A 24,091-nucleotide genomic window follows, 5' to 3' on the forward strand; every position below is an offset into this window, starting at 1 on the left:
ATGTGTAATGTGACAGAGTTTCCTCAGAAAGATATGGGAGCACAGATGATCATATACAGTTTAAGAATAAAATCTTAGGTATAAAATTTTGAAAAATTCCCTGAAAACCAGAAAATTCTTACTGTATTATAATCTTCATATTGAGGACCTGCAATGGTTGAGGTATGCAAGAAATGAATGTTTGATGAGTTAATAAAATTGAATCTTAATTAAAGAATATCCTTTTCAATTTGCCCTTTTCTTCTGATGTGTGGAAAGACGACTACTTTTCTACAGCACCAACGAATATTACAGTTCTGATTTATACAACCCTACACTCCAAAAATGACTGCATACCAAATAAGCATGGGCCATCTGTATCAAAAAAACACAGAAAAATACTTTTATCTTCATGTATAAATACATTTTATTTATATTGTTCCAATTTTAAACAAAATTCCAAAAGTATTACTAATGGTAAACTAAAACCTTTTCTAACTCAGAAGCAAAAGATTTGTTTGTTTTTGTGACATTAACAGTACACACCAAGAAGTCCACTGTCACTGATGAGTCACATTTTGCTAACAGCTCATGTCCAATATCCTAAATTTTTAAAAAGCATTGTGTCTACTTTTTGTAGAAAATTCAAGTATTTCTCCAGGCCACAAATATGTAACCAGTACTGACTTGCTGCCTGCAAATTTAACCCTGCCAGCTATGAGCCAGAGTACTTCTGAAATCAAACGCTGTCCTATCAAGTTTCTCGACAGACTGCTCACTAGACTTCAACCGCTGGAATTCTGAAATCTCACTAAACATCCCAAGAGCTGATACCATGTTATATACATGGTGATGTTTCTTTTTATTTTAATTAGCTAGATGTAGAAACACCCTGGACTCATCATTACATACTGAAGAGATGAGGAGACAGAAGACCTGTTAGATCATAGAAGATCAAAAAAGCTCGTCCCTTATAATGTATTTTATACTTTTTTTCCCAAGAATATTTTAAAATACTTCAAGGCTAGAGCTTTGGCCATTTCCATGAAAAGACCATTCCAGAAACCAGCAAACATCAGCACTAGGAATACATTTCTCTTACTACTTATTTTATGTACTCATTTTCTTGGTTTCAACTGCTGGACTCATGTAAAAACGTATCTTTCTCACTTACACACCTCAAACACTTGGTGCCTGCAACATGTATGTCCATGTTCAGTAAAACTGTTTAGGAAGAAGAAATAATTGTTTCATTGGTGCTCTGTTACCCTTTTTGTATTAGGTAACTAAACTGAGTGCATACCCCAAAACTTAACATTTCATTTGCACAATACCCCCTAAACAAAGGAACTGTGATGCCGTATTACTTCTTTTTGCTATTTCACTTAAAGCTACAGGAATGACATTAACAATAAAATATCATAACAAGAAATCCCGCTGTAATTTCATATCAAAATGCTATAGCAAATACACATGGCAAAATATATACTCATCTGATTAACTCTGAAACATTCTTAGATTTATGACAGGTTTTCTCACTGCTGACTTGATGTGGAATACCGCTTGATGCAGTAATACTAATTGCACATGCAAACAAAAACCTGTCACTTAGGTTCAGAATTCCTGTTGTCTATTCCTGGCTACCAAGAACACTCTGCAGTTTCAACAAAGCCAGGTCAAATAATATTTAAAATGCTTCTGGCATTTAACATGATATGCTGGTAACAGAAACATCAGTAAAAACAAGTATGCATTCCCAAGTACTACTACAGGATTTTTGGAAAACATAAAAACAACCACACTTATAGCCAAGGCCAGAGTTATGCATATCTCTCTTGAAGCAACACTACTGCAATACTAATTGCCCATACTTTGCCTACAGAAAAACAGAAAGCAACTTGAAGGGGGAGGGGGAGAAATCTATACTGCACATGGTAATTAAATAAAATTGACAAGCAAGTCAGCAGAAACAGCTGACAATGCAAACATACCATTTTTCTCAGAAGGTATTTTAATAAAAACAAATACCCCCCCATGACCTTGATTTGTAGTTTTTACATTCCTCTGAACTTATCTGAGTGACAGCAATATGCTGTGATAAGCAGTAAAACTTTTCATTCTATCAAAGATTTTTGCAAGGGAAACCCAATGAAAGAGAGATTTTAAGGAGGTGGAAAAATACCACCCATTTTTCCTAACTTAGGACTACTGACACAGACCATTGTTCCTATAAAGGCTCATGTCAGGTAGAAGACACTCATTCCCATCCAGCATAAAATTTTGAAAACCTCTAAGAAGCTGAAAAATGCTCTAAAAAGCTTCATTTTCACTCAAATTCCAAACAGAACCTTAACTGTTCATTTTAATTAATCACTGCAAAGTTCGTCTACTGATCTTATGTGTTGAACAACATATTAGTTTGTTTAGTAAGAATAACTAAGTTTTATACCAAAATAAGTACTTTTGCCAAACAATTGTATCTTATGGGACATACCAAAGGGGACCATCACTTAACCTGAGGATTAGCTCTGGGAAAAACAAAATTCTTTTTCTATTATGCATTAACAGCTGGCTTTCTCAAGTGACAGTCAGGTTACTTTGTTTTTTAATTCAGGTCTGGAACATTAAGAAAATCATCATGCTTCTTACATCAAGGGGCTCACAATTTCCTGAGCATGGGACAGGTCACATAGTACTTAAACAGTAAGTATGGGACTATTTTATTAGATCAAAGATGTCAGTGAACTTTCTGTGGGAGAAACGGTGTGAGATCTCAGTAGTCCTACTGAAAAAATAGCGTACAGAAGAAATTACTTTAAGATAGTGTATGTTCAGTCTGACTTTTTGTTCTCCTTCACTGTGAAATTAAAAACTTGCTTAAGCTTATTTCAACATTCATGATACTCCATGCAAAATAAAGTATCTTTTAACTGCTTTATTTTTTTCTATTTGATCAAACTTTACCAAATGAGGAACCTAACCAAACTGCTGCAACTCCTAAAAATTCTCTTGCACCTCTCAAGATAGAGAGCTATGTGGACCATCTTGGCAAATTTCATTAGAGGCACTAAAAGCAGGAAATAAAACTAAAATCAATCTTTCTTCATAATATACGACTGATGCAGTAACAAGAAAAAAAACAAGGGAATGGAAAACCTATATAGCTCATTAGGTCTTTCCCTGAATTAGGTACAGTGGCAACAAATGGTACAAAACACATGATTCTGATGCTCAAGGACTCAAAAGAGAGATAATAGAAAAAGATGCACGCAATTAAAGATGGTATCGGAAGTTTATTTGTCAGGATTCAAAAATCTAGTATTTGACCATGCTAGCTTATAGAAGAGAATGTAAATATTCTGCAAACCCACTCTAGAAAGCAGTCTTGGGATAACTGTGCACAGTTCTAATATAAAATTCATTTAACTAAAACTTTTTCAAAGCTCAAATGAGAAGTGATAAAATCTACTGCTTTATGCTCTATATATGTAGTAAATACTGTTCTACATACAAGATTTCAAGAAACTTCCTATGCATATGACTTTGTCAAAGCTGCTCTTATCTTCAGCAGATTGTTCTGTGTTATGACTAGGAAAGTTCTGCTTTTTTTTTTTTTAAACTACATCATAGAATCTAGTTCAACTATAGAAAAAACAGAAAATTTTCAATTATAGTCTTTAGTTTGAATCAAGAAGAACAATTTGATTCTTCACCTCACTATTGTTGAAAAATATTGCTCCCTATAGCCTTAGTTTGCATTCAGTTAAAAAAGGAATCTCTGCATTTTCTTTAAGGTTATGCATAAATGCCTCATGCACTATCTGAATGACTGGTTACATTTTTTGCAGTTATGATATGTCACCAATATCTAGCTGGACTGATGCAGTAACTCCTATGGTGTATAATACCATGACTTACCAATCAAAAACATTTATCAAACAGTTTGTCAAACTGGATTGTAAACTGATATTGACACTAAAAAAAGATCAACTGGCACCACAATTACCAAGTCCCTGTCCTAAAATGATTATCTGCTTGGATATTTATATCCTAAATATCAACATTAGAGCTAATCAGAACTGGTGAAACACCCACTGTACTGATCCAAAGGGATACTGAAATAACTACATCCATACTACAAAAATTCTGGTTTTGAAACAGTTAATGATCCTATTTGCAGGATTTGCATCATTTACATTTTCATATTTACTGCCATATTGTATTTTATCACTATCCTATCAAACTCTATGCAAGAGAAAAAAATAGTAATTAAAAAAAAACCACCAGAAATTGAAAAGAAATATTCCGTTAAAACAAGCATTTATAATATTGTAAGTTTGCAACTGCACAGACCTTGAAAATTTAACATGTGCTTTTTGGCCAATGCTTAAGATGTTAAATTAAACAAAAAAGTACTCTGGTTAATGGCTTTTATACAACAATATCAGAAATGATTCTTTTCAGTTATTTCAGCTACTAGTTATAATTCAAATAATTCTCTAACCCGTCATATAAAGTCTGCATTTAGTTCTGGGTTAATTTATCATAATCATCATTGTGCAGTATCCTAGCTAAGTGTAACTCTGGAGCAGAGGCCATAAAAGCCAATTGAAAGACTTCTACTGATGTAAAAAAGCTTTAGCGTGAGGTTTTCTACCCATTATGCATCTCCTGTCATTACTTTCAGCAATGTACATAAAGCAAACAAAACACAAAATAGCAGTGGATTTTAATGAAGATCAAAACTTACCCTATAAAAAGCAGTCATCAGGGGTAGCAATGCTGCTGCAATGCTATATTCTTCTGAAGATGAACAATCCTTAAAGAAAAACATATGAGGAAAATAAGCAAAATCATTTTCAAAATTATGCCTTATATAATTTCATTTTTGTCTTAGGAAGACCCTCTGATTGTTCCTTCCCATATATAATGTATCTTTTAATCATTTCATATAACATGAGAGTAATATATATGGGTGTGTGTATACATATACGTCTCCCTTCAACTTCTGCTAGATAGGTATCGCTATGATTCTTAAAGGAATTTATTAGCAGTTTTTTCATCCCTATGTTTGAAAAAGAAGAAGTTCACTGACACAGTTTACATATGTAAAGAAAAGTATGACTCCTTTGGGAAACAATAAAAGGTAACTTGCTTCCATTTAGGACAATAGCAAATCTGACTGTAAAATGGAAGTGATGTGATGACCAAAGAATGTACTTTCCAAAGTTTACATGAAGAAACTGGCATTATCTAATACAAAACAGTCACCTCCACAGCCTCTCCAAAAGTTTGACATGGCTGCCTTTAAAAGAAGATAAAAACCCACTCTGTCTCAAGTGCCTCATTCAACAGGCAGGTGTGTCATTCATGCCCCTCTAAGCTGGAAAAGGTACGCCAAAGTAAACCCACTGGTAATTGCACTGATGAAAACGGGGATCTTATTGCGGAAGTCTTTTAAATGAAATCAGAACCAGACTGTAACTTAATATTTAAAAGACAAACTACTTGAATTTTTAAGACTTTGTTTTAAACATGGAACAAACAATATTCAACCAAAAACATGAAGGCAACCCATGATGATTTCCCCCAGCACAGTCTATTTCCACGAGGGTCTTTTTGTTCTTTTTTTGTGACTGGATCTTTACCTCAGCTCTTTTTGTCAACACTGAAAAACACAATAACGCACATACTTCTTCTAGACAAATGTATTATCACTGTGCCCCTTGATGATGAATGGCAAACATTTGAACTCTTCATCTCAAAACTTTTTTTTTTTTAAAAAGCATTCACTCCTACAGTGGGCACCCTTCAACTCAACCCAAACTCCCATTAACTATCTATAGTATCTGACCAAATTCCAAAACTGAAATATCTCAAGAGTTCCTCTGCCGGACTTTAAATTTAGGCCTTCATCTTATGGTGTTTCATCCTTGGAGTTCTCCAAACACAAAAGCTAGAAAAAACTGGCTCCAGCCAACTGGGATAGCAGAAATACAAAATCTGACTTCCTTTGAGGAACAATGATGTTAAGGATCATTCGGATATTATTTGTACTCCTCTCCCTTTTCTTTCTCAAATGGCTGGGAGTGATTATGGAACTACAGGCTTAAAACAACAGACCAAAAAACCCTCATCACATGACTATTCTTCTCATTACTTTAAAAGTCCATCTTGTCCTTTGTGATTTTCCAGTAACAAATATTCCAACTTCTATTAATTCATTTAATCAAGCTCACCTAAGCAGAATATCAAGGTCCACACACAGTTAAACAAAATAGCATTTAGAAAACTACTTAAAATTGGATTTTAAAAGGTGCACAACAGGTTCATAGATGTGAAGCTTTATTTGTGCACAGAGTTACTGAAGGCCTTAACATGGCTAACTCTGCATGAATGCACCTATGCTAGCTAGGCATGGGAGACAAAAGGTGTGCGAGTGTCTACGCTTTCCAACACATCCCACTTTAGGAGAGGCAGACAGCAACAAAAGTGGACACTGAGAAACCTGACAGATGTTTCAGTGAGGCCTTTCAGTATTGTGCCATACCTAAAACCCCCAAATTAGCTCATAAAATCACTTTAAGTGTCAGAATGGGAAGACTAAAGGAAAAAGCCCCAACTGTGTTTTATTCTCAAAACAAATCTGCATCCTTATTGTGGTAGATGTATTATGTGGGCAGAGTTTTACTGAATCACAGCATTTTTATTGTCAGTGAAGAACAACATACTCGTTTTCATTAGATGAGCTGAATAAACTTTATGCATCCATATATAATCACAGTGTTAATGCAATTTAACTGTAAACATTATGGTAGTTTGTACCACAACCAAACAGGATCTGCTCAAATTTATCAAATAATGATGAATGTGCACAAACATTCTGCTACCTCAGAAAAAACCCTAGTGCTATTACAGATTTAATCTTTACTCTACGAAACTACTATAAGTATCTTCTATTCTCCAAACAGAAAGAAGGCAAGATTTTCCTTCAAATGTAGACTGCACACTATCTCAATCTGATCTGAAAGAGGCAATAAATCTAATAGGCTATAGGATCTAAAAAATAGCTGTCCCATGTTAATCTATATTAGGATTAATACCTCTATATTCAATCTCAGCAGAGACAGAAGTCCAAGTAAATAAACTGGCAATTTCACCATGCACTAACAAAATTACATGCTGCCTTGAAATAAAGGAGAAAACACATGTTCTTATTTGAAATTTCCAATGCAACTTTTTAAAGTATTTAAACTACAAGTTCTAACTCCATAAGGACATGCTCTTGAGTAATAATCAAAACGACATACTTTGCTGGAATAAATGCAAAAAATGACACTAATTACATTACTTATTACAAAAGGCTTGTAATAAACTTCAAAAGGAAGATTGTAATCTGATTTTTCAGACAACATTTTGGGTAAGATCCTTCTTCTGTTGAAATCATAAGCAAAATTTTTTTTTGCAGTGAAAATTAACATACAGTTACTTTCTTTATAACTTTCATGGTTAGTTAGCATTAGAGCATATGCTGCTTTGCTTTATAATGGGACCAAAGATTTCTTTTTTCTTGTCAGCAACAGTGAAATCTAACTTTACTGAGACAGCTACAATTTTGGTAATCTAGATACAACTCTTCTGTGACTTAAGAGACAGGATGAGAGGAAAGACATACGCAGAAGATCCATATAGCAGATTATCTGTGGACTTAACTACCAGCGGAACTACAAGAACACACACGAAGCATGGAAGATTATGCTTTATGCTTCTGGTTATTGGGTACTTGCTTCTCGCTATTTTATAAGCCTCTCATTTTGATAAGGATATATACCATCTTTTAAAATTTTAACTCACCAAATCATCTCTTTCTTCATAAATGACCCTGGGAAATTTTACATTTGTTACTCATTAGGACAAGTTTTTAATTTTTGCTCTACTTAAACACTTTTGCAGAGACTTTCAGTAAATAAAAATGAAAATGCGATTTTTTTTATTATCTTTTCTTTCCAGTTTTAACATTGACTAGAATCATGCTGAGGGTTTTTGAAAAGCAGCTTCTCAAACTGCCACCTGGGTGCTGTCCCACACCAATAATTCAACACAAAGTACGTATTAGACAGACTTTGCTTGTGCTCTGAATTATGCCAGGTGTAAGAGTTTCTTCATCCTCTATGGCCATTACATTACAGTGAGATTGCTGTATGTTCATAAGAGTGCCAAAGTAGAAGACAGAGGAACTGTACCCAATCCAGAGGAATCCTCACCAATTTGTTTTAATTTTGTGGCCTTTCTGCCTGAGCAGGAGCCTCCATAATGATCACTTCATTAAGGAACCTATCAGATGAGCAATAGGATGCAAGATGCTGTCGCCTGCTGTTCCAGACAGCAGGAGTTCTCATTCTGTATTGGAAGGATTTTACTTTATGAAGAGCTTCATATTTGGCTTTACTTGGCCCTGAATTCTCATACATTTGTCTGTCCTTGAAACACAGTGGTGTAAGGGACAGAATTTAATTGATGCAATTTAGATGGAATTACACAAGCACATAATTTTTATTAAATTTTTTAAGACTCATTTTGCTTTTTCTCTGTAGGATCAGAAGTTAACAATGCAGCACATTTCACACAGTTCCATCGTACTTCTGAAACAGCAAGCCAACACAAGCAACAACACTTTACTCAAAGAGCTGTCAAGATTTTTTTTTTCCTCTCTCTCCGTCAATACATACACTTCAGTCTAAGGCTGAGATTAGTCATTTCTTCCTTCTCATAACAAATTATGCTTAGGAAAACAAGAACCTCAATTCTTATGTGCAAAAATTACACATCCCTCACTGTATTTTTGCTGAACCCCAAAAGAGGAAAAAAGTTTAACTTTTTTGTTCAAGACACTGATAAACACAAGAATGCCATCCCTTGTGTCTGAGCACATCTGAGTTTCTTTAACAGAAATGCCATGCATGTTTCTGAATACTGTCATGAGGCCCATGGCAATAAAGTTCAACATACTCGGGCTGTAATCTTCTCCCAAGGAAATGGTTGGGATGCCAAGATGCCTTTTGACTTTTATTTCACAGCAGGGCTTCATTCACAGTGACTCTGTCCAAATCTTAAACTACACCAGCTGTGATACAAGGTCCTGCACAGTAATTTGTAAAAAGTATTTGACAAACAACATTTAAACGATACAATATATTGCAATTCATGACAAAACAGTGATCAATATCCACTAACTATTCAGATGGAAAGAGGTGATTAATTCATAACATGTTTACAAACTGCAGTGCATGTCTAAAGCCCTGGCAGGCCAAAGCACTGATGCAGTGATTGCAAAACATAAATACAAGATACTTTGTAAACCACTTTACAGACAGTGTAGTTGAACAAGGGAACAACGGAAAAATCCTTAAAATATTGGAAGAACTATTAAAAAAGCTGCAGTATGCCAGTATATTCCAGTTATCTATTAGTAAATCAGTTCACAAGCATACAGCACACATTCCTATACATTCTAGCATCCACTCGGTGCGCGGCAGCATCTCTTATCCTAACACAAAAGCAAGTCACAAATTTTCAAAGGTATAAAAAGAATAACACATTCACATTGCTTGAATAATTCATGTTTTATTATTCTTTTCTAAGTTTCATATGATTTTCTAATTTCAGATACCTGTAATTGATAAAATCACATCACATCATTTGTACCTGTTCTATACTAATTTTACAAGTTAACGTGAATTAACATCTATATTTCAAAGTATCAGATTTCTTTGGGTTTATAAAGTAGCCAACTGAAAAATCAGTTTTTCATTTTAGAAAAATATTGTTTGCATGCAAGTGGAATTTTCTAAGAGCCAACGCTCAGCTCAAACAATTGAATTACCAAAGGTTCTGGGCCTGACTGGCTAAGGAGAGACTGAACAAACAGTGGCTGATGAAGTGTGACTGATAAGTAGGGCTCATTGAAAATTTTCTATCAAAATGTGTGATGGCAAAGCAATTTTTAATTATGTTATTAAAAAAACAAAAACAAAAACCAACTGACATTGCCTTAGAAAATGGAACTTCTAAAACCCAAATTTTTCCCTTGGGAGACCTACTCTCCTATAGCACTTTGTAAATTATGACTGATTTTCTGGGGAAACAAAAGAGAAACAAAAAACATGGGCAACACTTCAGAGAAGGCAAGGAGCAGGATCTGGGGGACTACAGGCTGAACTGCCTCACCTCGGTTCCCGAAAAAATTAGGGAACAAGTCCTCATAGAAGCCATTTCTAGGCACAGGAAGAACTAGAAACTGACTGAGAACACAAAGCACAGATTTACGAAGGGCAAAGTGTGCCTGACCAACCTCCATGATGAACAACAAAGTCTATGGCTGAGGAGAGAGCGGTGTGGGCTGTTTACCTTAACTTTTAACAGGCCTTTTCACACAGGCTCCTTTGGTATCACTGCAGCCAAGTTGGGGAGATACAGTCTAGATGGGTGATTTACAAAGTGATTGTAGAAGATGATCAGAAGACTGATAGGACCATCAAACTCAAAAGACAGTTTTCAATGGTTCAAAGCCTAGCTGGCAGCTGGTTCGGAGTCATGATTTCAGTGGTCAGTACTGTGGCCAATGCTGCTTTACATCTTCATCACCTGGAAAATGGCACAGAATGAATCCTCATCAAGTTTGTGGATGACACCAGACTTGGGGGGAGTGGTCAATATGCTGGAGGGCAGGATTGTTACTAATAGAGACCACCGTCAGCTGGAGAAATGGGCTGACAGGAACCTCATGCAGTTCAACAAAGATAAATGCAAAGCCCTGCACATGGGATAGAATAACCCCATGCAAAAGCATAGGCTGGGAAGAAATGATACACAGAACCATGTGCTGTGGCAAACCTGCAAACCCAAGACAATGCCCAAAAATTCAGAAAAAGGTCCAAAATGAATTAACTTACTCTGTTGCTGTTTGCAAATACCGGTAGACTCTGTACGGTATAGACAGCTCTAAGGAATAGGAAAAAAAGACAACATTGTAGCTGAACTAACTGGCACTCAACATGAGAGCAAATAGGATATTATGAAGTATAAGAAAAGCTGCTGTCAAAAAAAGTTAACAGATTTACAGTGGTGATATTATCCTTCCTAAAGAAATATGTGAACTAAAGAGTAAATAATCAACTGGAAATGATGCTGGGAGACAAGAGGGGGAAGAGTATCTTGCACCACCAGTTAAAAATGCTAAAAAAGTTGGTCTTGCCATGAAATATATTCATGGCAGTGGCAAAGAACAAAACAATTAGAGAGTTTAAGGATCTCATCCAAGAGAAGGAAACCGTCAAGAGCGTGTAGAACTGAAAGAAGCCCAGAAGAACTAAATAAATATGGAAAGAGAAAACACTAAGCACAACCAACACAGAGAAAAATTCTTGGAGAGAGAGCTGACGCCAATTTTTTTTTTTTTCCCCCCAATACTGAATGCATCCGCAGGGTTCTGGCAGGTGCCCCTGGGAATCCAAGTATATGTTTGTGTGCATTTAACACTGCCTCTAGGAGCAACACTTTCCATATCTGCCAAAAGTGGAGTGGCTTTTTGAGATGTTTTTGACATCTTGTTGCCGGACAACTTCAGCTTTTCTACACCAACCTTGATAGTACTGAGAAGCTTTGCTACAGTTTTGGCAGATGCACCAATTAGTCTGTGTACAGCTGCACCAAAAGACAACAAGAACGACAATGACCAGCTGCTTCTGGAAGAAGTTTTCTTGGATCAGCTTTGTTGGTGCAGCTCCATTTCTTGATTCATGAAACAAGTGTCAGCTGCTGGAAGAGGATACTTCTGGGATGACCTGCAATGGCTGCAGAATGTCAAGGATGACAAAGGGCTTAAGAGGTAATGCTGAATATTATAAGGTTGTCAGTCTTCAGGAAGTCAGCAAGGGCTTTTCCACGCTTTGGCACAAGCGATGCACTGTATCAGTTGCACTGCTGAATCTGATGGAATCCAAATCCTTTGTTGTTGACCTTGATGCCAGACCTCTCAGTTCATAAGTAGAATAGAATGTAGTTTTCTGTTGTGTTTCAAAAAGTAGTAGCAATTTTCTCAACTTTAATACAAGATGATCCAAAAAATCAACTTTATAACAACATCAGAATAAACTCATTCCATGTCATGAAAAAATCACAGTACTAAAGCATCTAAAGTAGTGAAGTACCAGATATACCGTTTTTCTGGAAAACCGTATTTCAGGCACTATAACCCCAGCTGGTAAAGTCTTCCAAAGGATAAATGGTTCATATAAAAAAATTTCTAAAGCAAATTGACGATGACAGTGCAACGTGCATTTGGAAAATTAAAGGGCATATGTTGGGCATGATAAAGAAACATGTTGTTGAGCAATGTCCACCTTGATTAACACAAATATTGCATATTGCACAAAATCTGAGCAAACAAGGAAGAGAGTCTTTGCAAAGCCTAGAAAGCCAAACAGATTCAGAGATTTTAAGAGTACCTTGATTTAGTAAAGTCCTCCTTCCAAGACAGGTCATCTATGAAATATACATTCCAATACCAATGTTTAAACTATAAAAAAAATTAGAAAAATGTAGTATTTTTAATTTATTGTGAAATATTTTAAGTGTACAGCTTGTACTTTCCATGGCATGGGCAGCAGTTTCATCCATATGGGTACAGATTTTATTTGAAATCTAACATTTTTTTATCATTCAATAAGACAAGTATGATAAGCGCACTGTGAGATGTGGAAAGTGTGTTTCTATGAAAATTTTACTAAAAATTACTTCCTTTAATTTTAATGAAGTATTTGTATTTCTAATAGTACAAGTGAAAATAAGCGTGAAGCATTTTTTTGTAAGAAACAAATAAAGACAATGGAAGAAGCATTAAAACTATTTTAAACTAGCAACTGTAAAACTATCCCCCAAATCTTCCAATCTTAAAATCTGTAGCCATATTTTACTCTGGAATTTTCAAATGTCTGTGCTCCAGGAAATCTAAAGGCTACAATGCTGTGGAGCAACTCCTCCATTTTGGTTACAGAACTGAAAAGTTAAGCTCCCAAACATACTGGTGGAAAATATACGTGCTTGGATGTTCTTGAAACAAATTCCTGTTCTCTGTAAAAACAGCTCTGCAGGGCAAACAGAACTAGGGGAAGAAAGAAATCCTTGAACCTGCTGTGCTGCACTGAAGGAGTAGAAGGGTATCAGGGAGTTTTGATGTAGCATAGCCTTCCAGCAAAACTGTATGCCTGATATAATAAACCATAAGAAATCTTGGTACAATCATTCTCTTTTTACATAGCCTTCCAGATCACTGCTACTAGAAACATCTAGCCAATTAGCCAGAGAGCAGGCCTTCTTTGCCAGCTTTTGGGTTGCCAGTTAATCCATTTCTCAGTCCTGACAAATCTTCTCCTATGCTGTTTGATTTCTCTTCCCCAGAGCTTTACTCCAAACATCTTTCTGTTTTGTTCTAATCTTCTTGAAACTATTTGGAAAAAATGGAGTGTGTGTGTGGGGGGGTCCTGCTATGGAAGCATAGTAAAGGGCAATTGAAAGGGGAAAAATTATAAAAGGCAGCTTGAAGTACAGTGAAATATTAATGAAGTATTAAGTTCCAACTACATCCATGCTGTTTGAAATTCCTTCCACACAATTCACATTTGGCGATTTCAGGGGAATTAGCCAGATTGCAATAGCTGGAAGATGGGCAGTGAAAACAAAATGTGAGTGAAGTTTAGGCATTAGCAACGGCTTTGGCATAAGAAAAGAACACCAAGACTTCCAATTCCTGGGAACGCAATAGCCAATTTTTAAGAAATTGGAACAGTACAGAATTCCAAAGATTAATAGCTAATTTCTGCACAGCGTGGCATTATTTAGTGTCTATACAGAGGGAAACACACTGTATCAGTGTGAACTGCTAGCCACCTATGATAAATGCAAACGTAATGACCCAGAAGATAAATACTTCTGATCTGTGAAATATGAGCAGATATCCAGATACATTTCAGCATTTTCTCAGTCCTTTTATCTTACCTGTAGTTCTTAAATAGCAAAGATATCCTCAGGCTTTCAGGAAGACCCTCACTGTCAGAGTTGACGTGAATCCCAGCGTCCCCACTGCCTTCTCTCTCAGTACACACAAATTCAGTTCCATGCTAGTGAAACTGGCAAGGCCACATTTTGACAAGCTCCTTATACTGCGGATAAATAGCACATACGCTGCTGAAGCTTTGGATCTTATTCTTTGCTGCCTTGTAATGAGATGTAAGAGCACGGTTTTTGTTTCAGCACTGCGAGACGTCCTACTGGGTGACCTCCTTAGTCACCAATTTAATAAAGACTTCAAAAATACTCTTATTTACCATCCTTCTTCTAAAGTCCCTTGAACTTTCTCCTCTCCACAGATAACAAAATAATAAAAATAATCCAGGCTTTCTACAGGACTACATGGTGACAGACAGGGATGCACAAGGCACAGTACAATGCTACTGTGCAGTATATTGATGCCCTTTTCAGGCACATACCACCACAAATGGGATGACACAGCATACAGAAAGGGCAGTTGCATACAGTCTAAGAAACCCCTGAGAGCACAGAGTACATAAGTATTAATCAGGCTGGAAGGATGCCAGACAGCATGGAACAGTATTTGCAGCAGTACCACTGGAATGAGGGCATATGAACTTACCAGCAAACTCACTGCATTTTCAGTGAGGTGCACAAAATATGCTATCTTGCTAGTCAATACCTACTAAAGATTTTATTACATGAATGGAAGTCATTTCAATGCACCACAACTGAGTTGAGGGCTAATACCCTCCTCCTCCTGAGCAGAGGAACCACTTTTTTGGCCCTATATACAAACATCATACATATGGTACATTGTCAAAAAGTTATCTCATCAGTTAGCACCCATGGTCAATCTGCAAATGATCTTATCTGTTGTATTTTATTTACAATAATGAATTCATAAATTTAATTCGTGAATACTTGCATTAGCCTGACTCACCTGCAAAGCCATCCTTTTTTACTTTTATTATTTTCTTGTATACTGCTGAAATTTAGACCAGATCACAGTATTTTCATTTAACTCTATACCCGGGAATAACTGCAAGTTACTAATCTGCTCACAGGGTATTTTTGTGACAGTATAGGCAAAATTAAGTATTAAGTATTTGATTAAATATGATAGCTAAATGTCAGCCAAAATTTGTCTATGCTTTAACAATATCATGGAGGTGGCTTCACATCTGATTTAAATGAAAATCTCTAGAAAATGTCTTCCCATTAAATGTTGGACGCAACCCCTCTATCTTCATTCTAAATGAGTTAATACAGAGATATACTATGTGCTGCATTTTATTTAGTTTTTAATAATGGCATCACTTCAGCCAGTATACTACAAAATCAGGATTACTCTATCTTATCTTGTAACTCAATCTTATCTTGTAACTCAATCTTATCTTGTAACTCAATCTTATCTTACAATCTTAAGGATTACTCTAAAGATTATCTCACTGAAGTGAAATAAAGGAAATATATATGGGAATACTGGTAATAATTAGATGATCACAGCGAAGAGTCTACAATACTACACACTTTCTGGAACACACAGAAGTCCCATAGCCCTACAGTGACTCAAAAATGAAGAAATGCTTAATTAAGGAACCATCTGTCAGCTGAATTGCAGAAAAAGTTTCAAAAAATCCAGTTTCCAGTTATGTCTTTCACTGACAGTGATTTCCTAAAAGTAGTAAATAAAGATTCAACAATTTTTCCAATAATGACTAGTAAAGTTGGTTGTCTGTCATGAAAAAAAAATTGGGAGAAATCACTACTGAGTGATGATAAAACAAATGCAAGAGTTTGCATGTTAGCTGTAATATGACTGCCAAAGGGTGAGTGCCAAATACAGTGAAAAGAATACAGAAAAGCTAAAGCACGAAAATACAAAGCTGCTTGTTGTCAAACATATGAACACGAGTCCTTAATGATCAAGTTTCGCTCCTAGAGGTCATCAGTGATCTAGGAAACAGATTAATGCTTTAGTCTGTAAATTTTGAAACTTAGATAGGAATAAATGTAGGAGATTTTAACTTTTGTTAACATGGGAAATATGGAGCAGAGGCCCTTTACTAAGAAGTAACAGGGAACATACCTCATTCCCTGTAATATTCCCTCTTTCTCCTAGCATGCATCTTTGCTTCTCTTCTTGCTCCCAAGAGCATGTATTATCAGTAACTGAAACTAAAATTTTGCAAGCTGTCATGGAAACAATATGTACAAAAAATACATTAACTTAGGTAAGTTTGTTAAACAAGATGGGGTTCAGGCTAATTTAGGAAAAAAGCTCCCTCACCCCCTATCCTCATCCCCTCCTCCAAAGAAATCATGCCATTTACCAGCATTTATGGAGATTGCTATAAGCTGAGGGGACAGTGTGTGACCTCAAAACTGACCCGGGGGGCTTGTGTGGCAACCCTAGAAAATTTCTGCCTGAGGAAACAGCCCTCTTGCATGTGGCCTTGTGGAAAAGCATATTCAAAAACCAGCAATTCTCCCCACAGTTTTGATTACTCCTACGTGATGTCAGACTAGCTGAATTTCAAGTAAGTTAGTGAGGAAAATGAATTTTTACATAAAAGAGAGAACTGGAATGCTCATATATTTTAGTATACCTGTTTTTATTTACAAGCACAGAATGCCTCAGTATTTGAAACCGAGAATGTATACCACCAGCGGCACACTGAGTATACTTCAGGTAGGATCTTTCACCTTTCCATGAGCCCATTTTTCATGAATAGTTCATTATGGTTGGCTTGATTAATTTTAAGTGAATACATTCTGATGTCTGTTGTTTGCATGCTGTATCTTCACTTTTACATTAGAAATTAGATAAGACATTGATGGAATTCATATTTGTGTTATATGGTACTTTTATACCAAACTTTCCTGCAACAGTTCTTTGCAATGAGCACGTGCAAAATGCATGTGGCAGTCTGACTTCCCTTTGTTAAAGTTCAGCTGAAATATGGATTTGGAAGAGGCAGTTCTCATAATACCTCTCAGTTTCTGTTCCTGATTTTCACCCTAGTTACAGTTTTCAAGTTTTGTTCCATACAACACTGCTGGTCCATTTGACTACTCCTAAGAGGCTGTGAAAAGTAAAAGACCCCAAGTCTACAAAACCATCAGTTAAGCTTAAGTTTACATCACAGAAAATGGAGCTTCACACGGTAAGTGGCTTGTATGGGTTTAGGCTAAACGGGTGGTGGATTGGGAAGGTAGCAGCCATCTACCATAATCAAGTCAGGATCAAGGTCTATGACTTTCTTACCCATAGGATTCAGAGGCTGAGTAAAAAAATGTGTTAACATAACTGTAGCTGTGGCCTGTGGCTTTTAAACTGAACCACATATGGTTAGAATTTCAGCTATTCCCAAATGGCAAAGGCAAGGCTCCAAAACTGTCCATTAAAATAAATATTTTCCTTTCAATTCTTTTTCACAAAAGCAATTACACCTTTTAACTTCATAAATATAACCAGCTAAATTCCAATGAAATCAATAGTGTTTACAGTCTTGATTTCAGCCTGAAAACAAATTAAAGGCTGTTTTAGTCCACTGGTTTTGCCTGCATTACATATTTTCTCTTCTTAAGAATGAAAAAAAAAAAAAAACCTCCAAAAAATAAATTGTTCTAATACAAAAAAGAATTATTCAGCAAAGAGATTACTTGGCTTAAGGGTAGGAACCCCAGCTTCTGCTGGCACACAGGCAAGAATACTGATCAAGAAACATGTGGGCAGCATCATATTTTGTGCTGTCTGTGAACCCAGATTGTACTAATGATAATGATCCTGTGCAAGTGAAAAATACCAGAACACAGCATGTCTGACATTTACAGAAGTAAAATTTTGCAAGGCTTGAAAGCACAGAACAAGACACATGATATTATCAATTACATCAAGGTATTAAAGAGTACCTAGAAAAATGAAGAACATGTTGAAAATTAAAGTCATCAGCATTGTGTTGAAGGTAGGTACAACATATAAAACTTAGTTGCCTAAGATACAGAGGCAGAAAGAAATTATAATGCAGATAACGAAAAAGATCAAGCTTCTGAAGAAGTGCTGAGAATCATCACATCCTCATAATCAAGGTTGATTTTGAGTTTATCATTATTACAGTAAGAGGTGATCAAGTGAGATATTTCATTCCATACACCTGGAAGGGATAGAGAGTATTATATGCCATTCATATGCAACTTACTTTGGTAGAACAAATACCTATTCCAAAGTGATGTTTGCTCCATTAACTTTGAGAGTAGAGTCTCTACACGGTGTTATAGAGCAAGAGGAAATTGCATTAATTTCATCAAAATAAGTTGCTTTTGTCCTCAAAAATCACATAGTCTAGACTGAAAATTAATTATATTTGCATACTTACAAGCATTACGAGATTTTAAAATGTTATTCATGCAATTAAAATTTAATTCCTCCTAAGTGAAGTTTTGAAGTTTAGAAGTAAGGAATTTTTGTTGTTTTTTTATGGTAATAAAAAAAAAAGCTGTTCTTTTAAAAAATGTTGGTATACAGTGCTGGATCACTACACACCAAAGCTTGCTAACCTGGTAAGAATTGTGTGTGTGTGTGCATGGAGGGGGGGAGTTGTAGAGATGATACTAACAGTACTTTTCACTATAGCTTGTTTACATGATATTTTCCCATGCACCCCAAAAAGCAGTTCATAAAAGCCATAAATCTGGACTATGATAATGAAAATTTATGTCAACAGCCACAAGAAGTTTTTACAACATATGTAGAACATCATATGTTCTCACTTGTTTGCACCTTTATTTTCTAAATTTTGTTCTAAAACATTGCATACTTTATGTTTACCTAACAGTAGAGGTAGCTCAATTATTTTAAAGAAATTTATTCTTTTATGCTTTTTTCCTTAAAAATTCTAAAATGCCACATATATACATTATTTTACTTTTGTCATATTAATGCATTTGTGAAAGTTTATACAAAATATTGACAAAACCCGGTACTCAGCTGTATTTTGTGGTATTTATCTTCACATCACACTTGAATTTTTGAATACAAACTGCCAAGATTTCAATTGTTTAAATCAAAGGTTATACAAGCATTATAGCAACCGAATAATTAGAAGACTGAACATATTTCAATGTTCTGTTTCAGAAATGACAGTATGTGAAAAATAAATAAAATACTTTATGATCTTATAGCCATTATACTACATTTTTGATGCAAATTCCTGCAAAACAAAAGATTTGGAAACAAGCAACTTTTTAAAATTCCTTACTACAGAAACAACAAAACAGTCTTCTAATGTTTCTTCTGGTAAGTACCCTCAATGATCAAGGGCGTACACTCTGCCCTTTCGCACAGAGTAAAGCATCCCCTTTCAGCTCCTCTGTTTAACAGTTATCTAAAGAGGGATGTGGAGGTTGGAAAGCCCATAGTGAGACTTAGTTTGCCAAACTCTTGCTCTTCATTTTAGTACTAATAGACTAAAACTACATACACACACATGCATACAGGTGGCCACAAAAGCACTTTTCCTGACTAGGTATAGCACAGTACACCAATACTGTATCATATTTTATTACTTATTGTATACAATAAAACTACACTCCATACAGATTGCTATGTGCACATACAAATATCTAAGTGCTGTACACAATCTACACTGAATTATGTACCCATACTGAAATGTTATATCAATTTAAAATAAAAAATGTTTTCTATATTTTTATTAATATAACATTTGTGAAAACAGAAGTTACTGGTTTCACGTAACTTACCCTGTTAACAAAATGTCTATCTTTTCACACCACAAAGATCTTATTTTTGTTTTTCCTACCTCTCATCAGTCCATCTCTTTCATGGAGAGGCTACAGAGTAACTACACAGCAGCGTAACACAATTCCTAACCCAGAGTTATTTTATTTACGACAGTGAGTAGCATACATGCACATGTCTGCTTTTCATCAAGATGACCAAAAATATTTAGAACATAGAGTTATTAGGAATGCTTGGCAACCACAATGATAGAATTAACAGTAATGACACTTAAGAGAAGTCACAGCCTACCACGTCAATGGTCCAAGAAGCTACATGGTTTCAATAAGATACATACGTGTGAGCTAACATATGTTAGCATGCCCTACATTAACTGTAAATATTGGAGGACTGAACAAAGGCCAATGAAGAAGTCCATTCAGAACAAAGAATGTTTCAGAGATCTGAGACTGATGAGTTTGTACTTGTCTCATTATTTCTGCTAGTGGGTTACCCAGTGTGTCATGCTTATTAGGCATTCTGACGCTCTACTGCTTAAGCTTATATCCAAAAGTGTATCACATTTTTATTGATCTATCCATAAGCCAGATATGACCTGACTGGACTCAGTGAAACCAAGATACAGACCATCTGTCTGAAATTTGAATACTGTATCCTATATATGTTTTCTAAAATGCTTATATAGATGTGTAAACACTGTCTCACCTAATGATGAAGCTGCAAGTACCTCTGTGTGAACAATTTTTTCTTAAATTCTTTTACATTTTTCCTTTTCTCACATCAACGCATGTTTGCCTGGCACAAACTCTTCAGGATCATCGCAGCTCTTAACAAACATTTTTTGGGGTTCTTTCAGGGCCTTATTTTTTTCAGAATTGTTGCAGTACTGTTTTGTTTTCTGTTATTCCATAGTGCACACAAGTATGTATATCACCTACGAATATCTATTCCTTTTTTGTGTTCTGTAGTATTCCTCAGTATTCATTCACTACAATAACTGTAAGCTTAGAAAAAAAAATTATGTTATCTTATATTAATACCAATAACCTAACATTATTTGATATTTGTTTGTAAAGTGTTGGACCGGGGCCCTGAAAAAGACTGGTATCTACTGATAACTGCATACAAACATAATGAAGACACAATCGATAACACAAAAACGTGTAGTCAAGGAAGACAAGTTACATCTATGGCAGAAAGATCAACAGAAAGAGGGACACTGTCATATTTACGATATGTATTCTTTGACACTTTTGATGCCTTTTCATACTACTGACAAGAACTGAGGGAAAGACTGGGGGAAATCAAGGCTACCTGCAATCAGAGCTCTTTAAGATGTATATTCTAGATACACATTCACTCTAAGAATATCCTTCTTTGATCATCCTGGAGCCTGGAGATTATTTTAGCTTCTACATTCCTACTGAGTTTATATCTGTCTATCTATATGTACCTATATATGTCTGTACAATTGCATGGGCATATATGCATGTTTATATATATATATATATATAATGTATATTTATAGATACATCTATACCACCCTTGTGCCTCATGATTATGTACGTGCATATATTTATACATACAGGGGAGCAGGAACTGTGTGAACTAAACGCATTTTAGTCAGAAGCAGAGAGGGAAGAAGGCTGAAGGCAGATGCATATATGGATAACACATTTAACAAAACTCTTATTATTGATAATTATCATCTTTTTTCTTTAAGTAATAGTCGCACATAATCACACAGAAGGTAACTCCAAACAGAAGTCACAAATATTTTCAGATTACCACAAGTAGGTGCCAGAAGCCTCCAGGCAAATAGTAATTTACTAACTGCCCTGCCACCTAAAAAAACCTCTTTTCTGGGCACCACTGTACTGGCACAGTGCCAGCATGAAAAGAAGTTGTGGGTTTTCTGCTGTGTAGTTATCGGACAAAAAGTTCTTTACTAAAACCACTGAGGCAGTGAAATGTAGCTTGAGACAACCACCTTAGCTGTCTGGACACAAATTAAAGCGGATGGACACCTCTACAGGTGAAGATCACTACAGAAGCAAATTTTAGTGAGTCATACAAAAGGGAATTTTTTGCAGGCCATCACCTCTACAGGGAGAGTTCCGGCTCAGAAGAACGGCAGCTACTACTATGTCAAGGTAGTTTTCTCCCTTGATACCTGCAGAGTAGGCAACTGCGGACTGGACTTCTAAAGGTAGTAATAAAGCTGAAAATTCTGCTACATTGAGCAACAGCAGCACATTTGTACCCATCTACTTTATGAATACATACATGGGCAATCCCATAAAGAAAGAAACCGTATTTTCTGTATTTAGTACACGGACACACATGAATCAATAATTCATGGGTTGTGTGGGCATCCCATGAGATGGGATGAATATAAGAGCAAAGAAAGGAAAAATAAAAACAGATCAGCAATACAGTCTTTTAAAACGCACTTCTACTTCTCTGCCTTAGAAAAGTTATATGAACACTATCAGTTCAGCCATATGCTCTGATATTCAGATATCCTGCAATTTCTTAGGGAAGAGACACCATCAGACAGATTCAAAAAAGAGCAGATTCTTTTATGAGATACAGAACATAACAGGTGGACTCCTGAGAAGTCAGCAGTATGGAAAAATCTGTCATTTCTACTGCATATATTTCTTCTGGGAAATGAAGGCCCAGAGAAACTAAATGACATGCCCATTGTGACAGAAAAAACCTGCAGTACTACATGGAATTAAATCTGGAGGTATCAAGCATGAGCCTTGAACGCTGAAATCTCCTTTGTTTCACTTGTATAATATCATGATTACATCTAATAGGATGAAAAAGATTAAATCGTTAAGAACTGATTAGTGATTATGCCTAATTTAAGTGAGATCTCATTTTATCAACTTTTGATTATTTTCTTAATTGGTATTTGATTTTTCATAACTACTGTTTTGCAAAGATTTTTGTTCTTCATTTGTTTTTTCCCATTTTTGCAAACAATGGTAAAAGAAATAAGTATGGCGCTGTTAAAACTCCCATGATTCTCTTCATGGTACATTTTGTATGTTTTAAAATACCTTAAAATATTTTCTAATATTGCTGCTCTTCTGAGAGTCCCTGCTTCCAGGAATGCAAGTCAAATTGAGTAATAAAAAGCAAGCCATTATAAAATGGCTGAAAGAGACCTATTACAACCTTCCAGAATAAAGACATTTGACAACATAGTTTGCAACCTAAAATATGAGAAATGCTGGTTAATTTAACCTTTATATTGCCAAGAATTTGAATCATATGACACACACATGGTATTACTCTCAGGAGTAATAAAATCTATCTTGTTATTGGACAGTGTTCTCAAAAGCCTAAATTTTAAGAACTGATTGACTGCTTTTAAACTTTATCTGGTGGCAGAATAGATTACCAAAGATATTTGCATAAGAAAAATGAATTTAATCTCGTTTGTAGAATGCCATGTTCTTACTACCTCGCACATGAAAGTTTTTTTCAAAGCAGACAATGATAAGTGCTAAAAAGAAGCCCATATTATACCAAAGTGATTCAGAAGGGTTGCAAGAGAACTTCTAGAGGCAAAATTAATCTATGCTATCTATCATATGCTTTTGGCCATTTCTGAAGAAAAGATGCTGGCCCAGATGGACCCTTTGTCTAATCTAACACAGGCTAAGTTTTTAATTTTGCTCTGGTTGCCACTAAGACTTTCTGCAGTTGTCTTTTATACTGTATAGTCTAGGTATACTCTTGGTACACTTGGTATACTCTAACTATATTTGAATGACAAACATGAACAAAAGAATTAAGAGTGATACTTTTAATATCTAATGATTGCTACTACAAAAAGCCTTAAAATTTATTAGACATTATCTAAAGCGCTTAAATGATAACAACTTGTCTATTATTAAAGATACTCCTCAGACATGCTAGTGCAGCAGATGTGTATTCACACAGACGTGACACTGGAGCAAGCCAAGACCTAAGATAGCATTGCTGACTTGGAGATTGTCAGATTAAACCACATCACCATGAGACCCCATCCCTTTCTTACACCTAAGGGCCAGAGTTTTGAAAATATTTATATACTTAACACAGTTTTATGCACTTCAATCCCCCTAAAATCTAACCATATTTAGATTAAGCACTCAGATGATTGGGGCACATATGTTTTCAGATTTGACACATATTTGCCAAACTAAGGTATTACGGGCACAAACCGAAACACAGGAAGCTCCACCTGAACATGAGGAAAAA

The 24,091-nt window shown here is 35.7% G+C and overlaps 1 protein-coding gene across 1 annotated transcript in view; it reads right to left on the reverse strand.

Moving 5' to 3' along the window:
- The window catches only part of SBF2 (SET binding factor 2), a 281,893-nt gene that overhangs the window by 77,628 nt on the left and 180,174 nt on the right, over positions 1–24,091 (reverse strand). The window contains exon 17 of the mRNA XM_067296115.1: positions 4,730–4,798. Coding sequence (XP_067152216.1) covers positions 4,730–4,798 — 69 coding nt within the window. The remainder of the gene's footprint in view (positions 1–4,729; positions 4,799–24,091) is intronic.

Source organism: Apteryx mantelli, chromosome 4 (assembly GCF_036417845.1).
Source record: "Apteryx mantelli isolate bAptMan1 chromosome 4, bAptMan1.hap1, whole genome shotgun sequence".
NCBI lineage: Eukaryota > Metazoa > Chordata > Aves > Apterygiformes > Apterygidae > Apteryx > Apteryx mantelli.